General features: G+C 51.5%; 1 protein-coding gene across 3 annotated transcripts in view; it reads left to right on the forward strand.

Annotated features, from left to right (window-relative positions):
* ROBO4 (roundabout guidance receptor 4) overlaps window positions 1–14,132 on the forward strand; it is a 191,068-nt gene that overhangs the window by 69,305 nt on the left and 107,631 nt on the right. Inside the window, exon 1 of one of the 3 annotated variants that reach the window (XM_083163560.1) lies at window positions 8,324–8,533. The exons of the other annotated variants lie outside the window; for them this stretch is intronic. Within the exon in view, the coding sequence (XP_083019686.1) occupies window positions 8,467–8,533 (67 nt within the window). The 5' untranslated portion in view covers window positions 8,324–8,466. Of the gene's footprint in view, window positions 1–8,323; window positions 8,534–14,132 lie in introns of those variants that run through there. 3 annotated transcript variants of the gene reach the window in all.

Raw genomic sequence — 14,132 nt, forward strand, 5'->3', positions numbered from 1 at the left:
AGGAGCTGGTTAAGCCTGCTCCGACCCCGATGCAGCCAGGAGTTATGTGGCGACAAGGGGTGAGCGATCGCCAGGGGGTATCTCAAAAGGCAGATCTAACTAACGGGCCTACCTGAAGAAACCCCTGACTAACCGGCACCAGGCCAAGGACGGGACAGCGCGACCGAGTCGCAAACACCAGAGCAAAGTACAATAGGGCGCCACCAAACCAAACACACGCCAACATAAAAATTAGTACTCTTAATGTGACGGTACCCCAAAACAGACGTTAACCCACAGTTGTGGGCCTCTCCGAACCACAAAGAGCAGAACCAGGATAATAATGATTATAACTAAGGAAGAAGGGCCGCTTTCCCGTAGGAATAAAGAATAAGGAACCAGGCTCCACTGGAGCACTTACGTGACCGGCCCAAGACTGGACACTGACCGCAGCAATCGGGCAGCTGGATAACGGCTGGACTACAGCTGCACGGTGACCGCAGTGAGACGGCAGCTGGACAATGGCTGCACCACGGCTGGAGGTCCCTGGACTAGGACAGCAAGGGGACAATGATATTTGATCCAGACTGCAGCAGGATAGGACACTTGACTGGACCCAGACGACACAGGACAAGACTGTAAACAGGACCCAGACTGAAGTGAGAAGGACTCCAACAGAATCCAGACGGAATAGAACAGGAGCAGGACCTAGGACCAGAGAGCAGTAGATCTGCAGCTACCAGCACAGAAAACAGCAAGCTATAACTGGCAGAGATCCAAAGAAGAGCATGCCTTATAAAGGCCTCAGGTGATTGATAACACCTGGTGAATCTCCAGGCAGTCTCCCAGCAAGTGCTTGATTAGCTTAATTATCTCACAGCCTAGTGAATAAAATTAAGCTCCCAGAACACAGAGCTGTAATGGCAACAGACCTGCCACTGGGGGCCACCAGTGAGTCCAAATGCCAAACAGAAACTGACAGAAAACAAAACAGACTGAACCTGGTTCCTAAAAGTTGGGGCTGCTGTACAACACCAGGTCTGTCGGCCGTTGTACTGACAACGTGTTGGGGCTGCTGTACAGCACCAGGTCTGTCGGCCGTTGTACCGACAACGTGTTGGGGGCTGCTGTACAACACCCGGTCTGTCGGCCGTTGTACCGACAACGTGTTGGGGGCTGCTGTACAACACCAGGTCTGTCGGCCGTTGTACAGACAATGTGTTGGGGGCTGCTGTACAACACCAGGTCTGTCGGCCGTTGTACAGACAACGTGTTGGGGGCTGCTGTACAACACCAGGTCTGTCGGCCATTGTACCGACAACGTGTTGGGGCTGCTGTACAACACAAGGTCTGTCGGCCGTTGTACTGACAACGTGTTGGGGCTGCTGTACAACACCAGGTCTGTCGGCCGTTGTACTGACAACGTGTTGGTGGCTGCTGTACAACACCAGGTCTGTCGGCCGTTGTACTGACAACGTGTTGGGGGCTGCTGTACAACACCAGGTCTGTTGGCCGTTGTACCGACAACGTGTTGGGAGCTGCTGTACAACACCAGGTCTGTTGGCGGTTGTACCGACAATGTGTTGGGGGCTGCTGTACAGCACAAGGTCTGTCGGCCATTGTACTGACGTGTTGGGGGCTGCTGTACAACACCAGGTCTGTCGGCCGTTGTACTGACAATGTGTTGGGGGCTGCTGTACAACACCAGGTCTGTCGGCCGTTGTACTGACAACGTGTTGGGGCTGCTGTACAACACCAGGTCTGTCGGCCGTTGTACTGACAACGTGTTGGTGGCTGCTGTACAACACCAGGTCTGTCGGCCGTTGTACTGACAACGTGTTGGGGGCTGCTGTACAACACCAGGTCTGTCGGCCATTGTACTGACAACGTGTTGGGGCTGCTGTACAACACCAGGTCTGTCGGCCGTTGTACCGACAACGTGTTGGGGGCTGCTGTACAACACCAGGTCTGTTGGCCGTTGTACCGACAACGTGTTGGGAGCTGCTGTACAACACCAGGTCTGTTGGCCGTTGTACCGACAACGTGTTGGGGGCTGCTGTACAACACCAGGTCTGTCGGCCGTTGTACCGACAACGTGTTGGGGGCTGCTGTACAACACCAGGTCTGTTGGCCGTTGTACCGACAACGTGTTGGGAGCTGCTGTACAACACCAGGTCTGTTGGCCGTTGTACCGACAACGTGTTGGGGGCTGCTGTACAGCACCAGGTCTGTCGGCCGTTGTACTGACGTGTTGGGGGCTGCTGTACAACACCAGGTCTGTCGGCCATTGTACTGACAACGTGTTGGGGGCTGCTGTACAGCACCAGGTCTGTCAGCCGTTGTACTGACAACGTGTTGGGGGCTGCTGTACAACACCAGGTCTGTCGGCCATTGTACTGACAACGTGTTGGGGGCTGCTGTACAACACCAGGTCTGTCGGCCGTTGTACTGACAACGTGTTTGGGGCTGCTGTACAACACCAGGTCTGTCGGCCATTGTACGGACAACATGTTGGGGGCTGCTGTACAACACCAGGTCTGTCGGCCGTTGTACTGACAACGTGTTGGGGCTGCTGTACAACACCAGATCTGTCGGCCGTTGTACCGACAACGTGTTGGGGGCTGCTGTACAACACCAGGTCTGTCGGCCATTGTACTGACAACGTGTTGGGGGCTGCTGTACAACACCAGGTCTGTCGGCCGTTGTACAGACAACGTGTTGGGGGCTGCTGTACAACACCAGGTCTGTCGGCCGTTGTACAGACAACGTGTTGGGGGCTGCTGTACAACACCAGGTCTGTCGGCGGTTGTACTGACAACGTGTTGGGGCTGTTGTACAACACCAGGTCTGTCGGCCATTGTACTGACAACGTGTTGGGGGCTGCTGTACAACACCAGATCTGTGGGCCGTTGTACTGACAACGTGTTGGGGCTGCTGTACAACACCAGGTCTGTCGGCCGTTGTACTGAAAACGTGTTGGGGGCTGCTGTACAGCACCAGGTCTGTCGGCCGTTGTACTGACAACGTGTTGGGGCTGCTGTACAGCACCAGGTCTGTCGGCCGTTGTACTGACAACGTGTTGGGGCTGCTGTACAGCACCAGGTATGTCGGCCGTTGTACCGACAACGTGTTGGGGCTGCTGTACAGCACCAGGTATGTCGGCCGTTGTACCGACAACGTGTTGGGGGCTGCTGTACAACACCCGGTCTGTCGGCCGTTGTACCGACAACGTGTTGGGGGCTGCTGTACAACACCAGGTCTGTCGGCCATTGTACAGACAACGTGTTGGGGGCTGCTGTACAACACCAGGTCTGTCGGCCGTTGTACAGACAACGTGTTGGGGGCTGCTGTACAACACCAGGTCTGTCGGCCATTGTACCGACAACGTGTTGGGGGCTGCTGTACAACACCAGGTCTGTCGGCCGTTGTACTGACAACGTGTTGGGGATGCTGTACAACACCAGGTCTGTCGGCCGTTGTACCGACAACATGTTGGGGGCTGCTGTACAACACCAGGTCTGTCGGCCGTTGTACCGACAACGTGTTGGGGGCTGCTGTACAACACCAGGTCTGTCGGCCATTGTACCGACAACGTGTTGGGGGCTGCTGTACAGCACCAGGTCTGTCGGCCGTTGTACCGACAACGTGTTGGGGCTGCTGTACAACACCAGGTCTGTCGGCCATTGTACCGACAACGTGTTGGGGGCTGCTGTACAACACCAGGTCTGTCGGCCATTGTACCGACAACGTGTTGGGGGCTGCTGCACAACACCAGGTCTGTCGGCCGTTGTACAGACAATGTGTTGGGGCTGTTGCACAACACCAGGTCTGTCGGCCGTTGTACTGACAACGTGTTGGGGGCTGCTGTACAACACCAGGTCTGTCGGCCATTGTACCGACAACGTGTTGGGGGCTGCTGTACAGCACCAGGTCTGTCGGCCGTTGTACAGACAATGTGTTGGGGCTGTTGTACAACACCAGGTCTGTCGGCCGTTGTACTGACAACGTGTTGGGGCTGTTGTACAACACCAGGTCTGTCGGCCATTGTACTGATAACGTGTTGGGGGCTGCTGTACAACAGCAGATCTGTCGGCCATTGTACTGACAACGTGTTGGGGCTGCTGTACAACACCAGGTCTGTCGTCCGTTGTACTGACAACGTGTTGGGGCTGCTGTACAGCACCAGGTCTGTCGGCCGTTGTACTGACAACGTGTTGGAGGCTGCTGTACAGCACCAGGTCTGTCGCAACGTGTTGGGGGCTGCTGTACAACACTAGGTCTGTCGGCCATTGTACCGACAACGTGTTGGGGGCTGCTGTACAGCACCAGGTCTGTCGGCCGTTGTACAGACAATGTGTTGGGGCTGCTGTACAACACCAGGTCTGTCGGCCGTTGTACTGACAACGTGTTGGGGCTGTTGTACAACACCAGGTCTGTCGGCCATTGTACTGACAATTTGTTGGGGGCTGCTGTACAACACCAGATCTGTCGGCCATTGTACTGACAACGTGTTGGGGCTGCTGTACAACACCAGGTCTGTCGTCCGTTGTACTGACAACGTGTTGGGGCTGCTGTACAGCACCAGGTCTGTCGGCCGTTGTACTGACAACGTGTTGGGGGCTGCTGTACAGCACCAGGTCTGTCGGCCGTTGTACTGACAACGTGTTGGGGCTGCTGTACAGCACCAGGTATGTCGGCCGTTGTACCGACAACGTGTTGGGGCTGCTGTACAACACCAGGTCTGTCGGCCATTGTACTGACAACGTGTTGGGGCTGCTGTACAACACCAGGTCTGTCGGCCGTTGTACTGACAACGTGTTGGGGCTGCTGTACAGCACCAGGTCTGTCGGCCGTTGTACTGACAACGTGTTGGGGCTGCTGTACAACACCAGGTCTGTCGGCCATTGTACCGACAACGTGTTGGGGCTGCTGTACAGCACCAGGTCTGTCGGCCGTTGTACTGACAACGTGTTGGGGGCTGCTGTACAGCGCATGAAAGGTTACTGTGCAATAGGTCAATATAGACAAAAGGTCAACTTGCATTAGGTCGGCAGTGACAAAAGGATGACACGCTGGGGGAAATTTACCAATATGAAAAACCTAGTTTTTCGTATTCGTATTTTCCCTACGGTTGCATACGACTGTTTAAGTCGTATGCAAACTCGTGTTCTGGAGGATCAGTTACAAAGCAGTCAGATACGACTGCTTTGTAACCCTCCGATGGTGTAGCCATCCGTATTAGCGGCCGTATATACGGCCGCTAATACGAATTATTTCTAGCAGTCTGCACGGATCAGTCAGATCCGTGCAGGCTGCAGAGTGTAAAAAAAAATAGAAAAAAAAAATAAATAAAAAAAAACCCGGCGTGGGGTCCCCCCCACAGCCGAAACCAGCACCAGGCTGAAGGAGCCGGGGCCGGTAATTAAAAATCAGGGAACCCGACAAATAGAGGTTCCCCGATTTTTAACAACCAGCCCCAGGCTCCAGGTCCGGGGCTGGTTCCCAAAATACGGGGGACAAAATGACTAGGGGTCCCCCGTATTTTAAGAACCAGCCCCAGGCAAAACCAGCCAGCAGGGTAATGTCACAGCCGGGGGACACTTATAATATAAGGTCCCGCGGCCAAAACATTCTCCCTACCGACCAGTCAGCCTGGCCAGGGGCCCTGGGGGAGTGGGGACCCCCCCAATGAAGGGGTCCCCCCCCTCCAGGACTAACCTGACCAGGCTGAAGCCTGGTGCTGTCCTCGATGCCCCTGGGCGGTGGGCATCGAGCTGATAGTTGTGTAAAAAATAGAACAAACTATTGTTTTTTACTGTGGCACTACAAGTGCCAGCAAGCCTCCCCAGCAAGCTGGGACTTGGAGAACCACAAGTCCCAGCCTGCTGGGCATTAAAGGGCCCGCTGGCACTTTTAGTTCTACAGTTAAAAAAATAGTGCACAAAACACACTGATACACTTTTAAAATAAAACTTTATTACATACAAAGCCCACACATACTAATACTTACCTATCTTCTTTCCGTAGGTAGCCCTGATGTCCTGTGTCGGCGTCTTCTGGTCCTGTGTCGTCTTCTTCCTCCATGTCGACCGTCGCTGTCGCCGTCCGGATCCGACGAAATCCATTTGGGAAGCTGTGGAAGGAAACCATACTCACCTGTCCCAGCGCGACGTAGTCCAGGTAAGTGTCTTGGCAAAAAAACAAAACGAACACCCGAATCCAGCCGGACAAGCAGGGAGCCGCACGGTGTTTACATCGTGCGGCTCCGCCTCCCGAATGCCGCTATTGGCCGCCTTGCGGCCTAGCGGCCAATCAGGAGCCGCTAGGCCGCAAGGCGGCCAATAGCGGCATTCGGGAGGCGGAGCCGCACGATGTAAACACCGTGCGGCTCCCTGCTTGTCCGGCTGGATTCGGGTGTTCGTTTTGTTTTTTTGCCAAGACACTTACCTGGACTACGTCGCACTGGGACAGGTGAGTATGGTTTCCTTCCACAGCTTCCCAAATGGATTTCGTCGGATCCGGACGGCGACAGCGACGGTCGACATGGAGGAAGAAGACGACACAGGACCAGAAGACTCCGACACAGGACATCAGGGCTACCTACGGAAAGAAGATAGGTAAGTATTAGTATGTGTGGGCTTTGTATGTAATAAAGTTTTATTTTAAAAGTGTATCAGTGTGTTTTGTGCACTATTTTTTTAACTGTAGAACTAAAAGTGCCAGCGGGCCCTTTAATGCCCAGCAGGCTGGGACTTGTGGTTCTCCAAGTCCCAGCTTGCTGGGGAGGCTTGCTGGCACTTGTAGTGCCACAGTAAAAAACAATAGTTTATCTATTTTTTTACACCATTTATCAGCTCGATGCCCACCGCCCAGGGGCATCGAGGACAGCACTAGGCTTCAGCCTGGTCAGGTTAGTCCTGGAGGGGGGGGACCCCTTCATTGGGGGGGTCCCCACTCCCCCAGGGCCCCTGGCCAGGCTGACTGGTCGGTAGGGAGAATGTTTTGGCCGCGGGACCTTATATTATAAGTGTCCCCCGGCTGTGACATTACCCTGCTGGCTGGTTGTGCCTGGGGCTGGTTCTTAAAATACGGGGGACCCCTAGTCATTTTGTCCCCCGTATTTTGGGAACCAGCCCCGGACCTGGAGCCTGGGGCTGGTTGTTAAAAATCGGGGAACCCCTATTTGTCGGGTTCCCTGATTTTTAATTACCGGCCCCGGCTCCTTCAGCCTGGTGCTGGTTTCGGCTGTGGGGGGGACCCCACGCCGTTTTTTTTTTTTTTAAAATTTATTTTTCTATTTTTTTACACTGTAGCCTGCACGGATCTGACTGATCCGTGAAGGCTAAAACGCAAATAGAACAGGAAAATGGTGTTCTATTTTCCTGTCGTATTTGCGTGGGTGTTTCACACCACTAAGCAGCCGTATTGTCAGTACGGCTGCTTAGTAAATCAGGAATCACCATTCTTTTGAATAGTGATTTCTGTCGTATCCTATCGATGGTGTAGACATTCGTATTTGTAAATACAAATACGAATGTTCCATCTTTAGGACTACGAATTGTTGTATTTTTGGGATTGTAAATCCCAAAAATACAAATTCGTAAAAAAAAGGTGTATTTCTGCCTACGAATACACCTTTTTTCTACGAATCCATTTTGGTAAATGTCCCCCGCTATGTCGAAATGTGAAAAAGGTTGACATGAAAAAATGACGACACATGAAAAGGTTGACATTTTTTTTTCTTTTGCTATTTTTTTATGCGTTATCCATGTGGACTACAATTGGGAACGGTGAAGTGTGCCTAGCGAAGCATGACAAGGGTTCAGGTTACACTAATTGGGGGTCCATGTCGACATTGACACCAAAAACTGTGAAAAACCCATGTTGACCATTTTTATGTGTCGTCCTTTTCCATGCACCTATGTTTGCTTCCATTATATACCAAACATAGGTGCACCTTGAAAAAGGGGTCAAGCACCCCGAAACGTTGGTTTTCTCTTTGCACCTATGTTTGCTATATAAAAGAAGTTTTGCCCCACCCAAATCTAATTCTCTCTGCACAAGTTACATCTGCCCCACCTGTATACATATATATCTCAGTGCATTATCGTTATTGAACTGAAATATGGGAAGAATATTTTATTTTCATAGAATTGTTTAATATGTTCCATGATGTTCCCTTTGTTGTGTATGTAATGTGCTACAGCGTGACAATAGGGGGCGGTCAGCCACAGAACACAGGGGGGTATCAGTACGGGCGGCCATGGGACAGCAGATCCTGAGGAACTGTGGTGAACCAGTAACTTTGGATTGTCTTCTCCTGTGGGATGGGAGGGACCTGGTCACTGGGGGACATACAGCAGCTTCTATGTGAGGAAATAGGAAACAGGACTGTAGCAGTGGTAGCAGAGGGCTCATTGTCACACAGACCTGCTGGAATGTGAGCCGCGTCCTGCAGAGGAAGAGCACATTATACAGGGGACAGAGATGCCTCCAGCCTGGGGTCTTCTGCTAGTGGTTATAGCGTGTGCTGCAGATAATGAGCTGATACAAGGTGAGTGCTCTGACGGGATTCTGTGTATAACTGGCCTGGTTCAGTGCTGTGAGGTGCCCGCCATACTATATATATATACACACACACAGGTACTCCCAGTTCTGTGAGGTGCCCGCCATACTATATATATATACACACACACACACAGGTACTCCCAGTGCTGTGAGGTGTCCACCATACTATATATATATATACAGGTACTCCCAGTGCTGTGAGGTGCCCGCCATACTATATATATATATATATATATATATATATATATATATATATATATATATATATATATATATACACACACATACACAGACACACACACGTACTCCCAGTGCTGTGAGGTGCCCGCCATACTATATATACAGTATACAGGTACTCCCAGTGCTGTGAGGTGTCCAACATACTATATATACAGGTACTCCCAGTGCTGTGATGTGTCCGCCATACTATATATACAGGTACTCCCAGTGCTGTGAGGTGTCCGCAATACTATATATACAGGTACTCCCAGTGCTGTGAGGTGCCCGCCATGCTATATGTGCAGGTACTCCCAGTGCTGTGAGGTGCCCGCCATACTATATGTGCAGGTACTCCCAGTGCTGTGATGTGTCCGCCATACTATATATACAGGTACTCCCAGTGCTGTGAGGTGTCCGCCATACTATATATAAAGGTACTCCCAGTGCTGTGAGGTGCCCGCCATACTATATATACAGGTACTCCCAGTGCTGTGAGGTGCCCGCCATACTATATACACACAGGTACTCCCAGTGCTGTGAGGTGCCCGCCATACTATATACACACAGGTACTCCCAGTGCTGTGAGGTGCCCGCCATACTATATACACACAGGTACTCCCAGTGCTGTGAGGTGCCCGCCATACTATATACACACAGGTACTCCCAGTGCTGTGAGGTGCCCGCCATACTATATACACACAGGTACTCCCAGTGCTGTGAGGTGCCCGCCATACTATATGTACAGGTACTCCCAGTGCTGTGAGGTACCAGCCATACTATATATACAGGTACTCCCAGTGCTGTGAGGTGCCCGCCATACTATATATACAGGTACTCCCAGTGTTGTGGAGGTGCCCGCCATACTATATACTCACAGGTACTCCCAGTGCTGTGAGGTGCCCGCCATACTATATATACAGGTACTCCCAGTGCTGTGAGGTGCCAGCCATACTATATATACACAGGTACTCCCAGTGCTGTGTAGTGTCCGCCATACTATATATACAGGTACTCCCAGTGCTGTGAGGTGCCCGCCATACTATATACACACAGGTACTCCCAGTGCTGTGAGGTGCCCGCCATACTATATATACAGGTACTCCCAGTGCTGTGAGGTGCCCGCCATACTATATATACACAGGTACTCCCAGTGCTGTGTAGTGTCCACCATACTATATATACAGGTACTCCCAGTGCTGTGAGGTGCTCGCCATACTATATATACACAGGTACTCCCAGTGCTGTGAGGTGCCCGCCATACTATATGTACAGGTACTCCCAGTGCTGTGAGGTGCCCGCCATACTATATGTACAGGTACTCCCAGTGCTGTGAGGTGCCCGCCATACTATATATACAGGTACTCCCAGTGCTGTGAGGTGCTCGCCATACTATATATACACAGGTACTCCCAGTGCTGTGAGGTGCTCGCCATACTATATATACACAGGTACTCCCAGTGCTGTGAGGTGCCCGCCATACTATATGTACAGGTACTCCCAGTGCTGTGAGGTGCCCGCCATACTATATATACACAGGTACTCCCAGTGCTGTGAGGTGCCCGCCATACTATATATACACAGGTACTCCCAGTGCTGTGAGGTGCCCGCCATACTATATATACACAGGTACTCCCAGTGCTGTGAGGTGCCCGCCATACTATATATACAGGTACTCCCAGTGTTGTGAGGTGCCCGCCATACTATATATACACAGGTACTCCCAGTGCTGTGAGGTGCCCGCCATACTATATATACACAGGTACTCCCAGTGCTGTGAGGTGCCCGCCATACTATATACTCACAGGTACTCCCAGTGCTGTGAGGTGCCCGCCATACTATATATACAGGTACTCCCAGTGCTGTGAGGTGCCAGCCATACTATATATACAGGTACTCCCAGTGCTGTGAGGTGCCCGCCATACTATATATACACAGGTACTCCCAGTGCTGTGAGGTGCCCGCCATACTATATACTCACAGGTACTCCCAGTGCTGTGAGGTGCCCGCCATACTATATATACAGGTACTCCCAGTGCTGTGAGGTGCCCGCCATACTATATATACACAGGTACTCCCAGTGCTGTGTAGTGTCCACCATACTATATATACAGGTACTCCCAGTGCTGTGAGGTGCTCGCCATACTATATATACACAGGTACTCCCAGTGCTGTGAGGTGCCCGCCATACTATATGTACAGGTACTCCCAGTGCTGTGAGGTGCCCGCCATACTATATGTACAGGTACTCCCAGTGCTGTGAGGTGCCCGCCATACTATATATACAGGTACTCCCAGTGCTGTGAGGTGCTCGCCATACTATATATACACAGGTACTCCCAGTGCTGTGAGGTGCTCGCAATACTATATATACACAGGTACTCCCAGTGCTGTGAGGTGCCCGCCATACTATATGTACAGGTACTCCCAGTGCTGTGAGGTGCCCGCCATACTATATATACACAGGTACTCCCAGTGCTGTGAGGTGCCCGCCATACTATATGTACAGGTACTCCCAGTGCTGTGAGGTGCCCGCCATACTATATGTACAGGTACTCCCAGTGCTGTGAGGTGCCCGCCATACTATATATACACAGCTACTCCCAGTGCTGTGAGGTGCCCGCCATACTATATATACAGGTACTCCCAGTGCTGTGAGGTGCCCGCCATACTATATGTACAGGTACTCCCAGTGCTGGGAGTTTGGTGGTGATGGCTGTTTGAGAACTAAGGCATTGTGTACTCCTTATCCCTATCAGATTCTCCACTTCTATACAAAACATTAAACGGGCTCTGAAGACCTATTTCTTCACCAAACCCAGCAGCCAGCCACCTCTCACCCTAACCCTCTGTTACATGCCCACTTCTGTGTCACCTCTGTGTCTCTGCCCTTTACCTTCAGAGCAGGGCCCTCTCCCCTCTCATAGGGGACCATTTATTATGGATCACATATGGATAAGTGTCATCTGGGCGGGATCTTATTATCGGGCAGACGGAGTCCATCCCGCAGGGGTAGCTGCACATGTGTGGTCAGCCAGATCACGCTGCACAGTGGCCCCTTCCTGGTGAACCCGAAGCCTGGTCAGCACCACTATTGTCTGATGGCTGGTGCCAGTAATCCAGAATGGATATCTGCAAATATGGAATGATAAATGGGCCTGTAAGACTATGACAATGGTACGTAACCCTATCTCTCTGCCACCCTAATAGTTATCAGTGTCCTGACGCCATGATGCAATATGTATTTCCCATGTACTTCTCTTACATTGTCTTATATTGTAAGTGATTGTTTTCTTGTGTTTGCTCATTTTCATGTTCTGCTAGGCACTGCGGAACCCTTGTGGCGCCATATAAACAAACAATAATAGAAGGTCATAATTGACTGCTGGGAGTACAGTGGTGATGGCTATGACAGATGTACTGTGCTGCTGGGAGATGAGGCATTGCCGTAGTATAGCTGATATAATGCTGGGAGTGTGGAGATTCCCTCTCTAGGCCTTACTATACTGCTGGGAGTACGGTGGTGATGGCTATGACAGAGATGTACTGTGCTGCTGGGAGAGGAGACATTGCCGTTGTATAGGTGATATAATGCTGGGAGTGTGGAGATTCACTCTCTAGGCCTTACTATACTGCTGGGAGTACGGTGGTGATGGCGATGACAGAGATGTACTGTGCTGCTGGGAGAGGAGGCATTGCCGTTGTATAGGTGATATAATGCTGGGAGTGTGGAGATTCCCTCTCTAGGCCTTACTATACTGCTGGGAGTACGGTGGTGATGGCGATGACAGAGATGTACTGTGCTGCTGGGAGAGGAGGCATTGCCGTTGTATAGGTGATATAATGCTGGGAGTGTGGAGATTCCCTCCCTAGGCCTTACTATACTGCTGGGAGTACAGTGGTGATGGCTATGACAGAGATGTACTATACTGCTGGGAGTACGGTGGTGATGGCTATGACAGAGATGTACTGTGCTGCTGGGAGATGAGGCATTGCCGTTGTATAGGTGATATAATGCTGGGAGCGTGGAGATTCCCTCCCTAGGCCTTACTATACTGCTGGGAGTACGGTGGTGATGGCTATGACAGAGAGGTACAGTGCTGCTGGGAGAGGAGAAATTGCCGTTGTATAGGTGATATAATGCTGGGAGTGTGGAGATTCCCTCCCTAGGCCTTACTGTACTGCTGGGAGTACGGTGGTGATGGCTATGACAGATGTACAGTGCTGCTGGAGATGAGGCATTGCCGTTGTATAGGTGATATAATGCTGGGAGTGTGGAGATTCCCTCTCTAGGCCTTACTATACTGCTGGGAGTACGGTGGTGATGGCGATGACAGAGATGTACTGTGCTGCTGGGAGAGGAGGCATTGCCGTTGTATAGGTGATATAATGCTGGGAGTGTGGAGATTCCCTCCCTAGGCCTTACTATACTGCTGGGAGTACAGTGGTGATGGCTATGACAGAGATGTACTATACTGCTGGGAGTACGGTGGTGATGGCTATGACAGAGATGTACTGTGCTGCTGGGAGATGAGGCATTGCCGTTGTATAGGTGATATAATGCTGGGAGCGTGGAGATTCCCTCCCTAGGCCTTACTATACTGCTGGGAGTACGGTGGTGATGGCTATGACAGAGAGGTACAGTGCTGCTGGGAGAGGAGAAATTGCCGTTGTATAGGTGATATAATGCTGGGAGTGTGGAGATTCCCTCCCTAGGCCTTACTGTACTGCTGGGAGTACGGTGGTGATGGCTATGACAGATGTACAGTGCTGCTGGAGATGAGGCATTGCCGTTGTATAGGTGATATAATGCTGGGAGTGTGGAGATTCCCTCTCTAGGCCTTACTATACTGCTGGGAGTACGGTGGTGATGGCTATGACAGAGATGTACTGTGCTGCTGGGAGAGGAGGCATTGCCGTTGGTTGTATAGCTGATATAATGCTGGGAGTGTGGAGATTCCCTCTCTAGGCCTTACTATACTGCTGGGAGTACAGTGGTGATGGCTATGACAGAGATGTACTGTGCTGCTGGGAGAGGAGGCATTGCCGTTGGTTGTATAGCTGATATAATGCTGGGAGTGTGGAGATTCCCTCTCTAGGCCTTACTATACTGCTGGGAGTACGGTGGTGATGGCTATGACAGAGATGCACTGTGCTGCTGGGAGAGGAGGCATTGCCGTTGTATAGGTGATATAATGCTGGGAGTGTGGAGATTCCCTCCCTAGGCCTTACTGTACTGCTGGGAGTACGGTGGTGATGGCTATGACAGATGTACAGTGCTGCTGGGAGATGAGGCATTGCCGTTGTATAGGTGATATACTGCTGGGAGTGTGGAGATTCCCTCTCTAGGCCTTACTATACTGCTGGGA

The sequence above is a fragment of the Crinia signifera genome, chromosome 19, assembly GCF_055691185.1.
Source record: "Crinia signifera chromosome 19, ASM5569118v1, whole genome shotgun sequence".
NCBI classification, from domain to species: domain Eukaryota; kingdom Metazoa; phylum Chordata; class Amphibia; order Anura; family Myobatrachidae; genus Crinia; species Crinia signifera.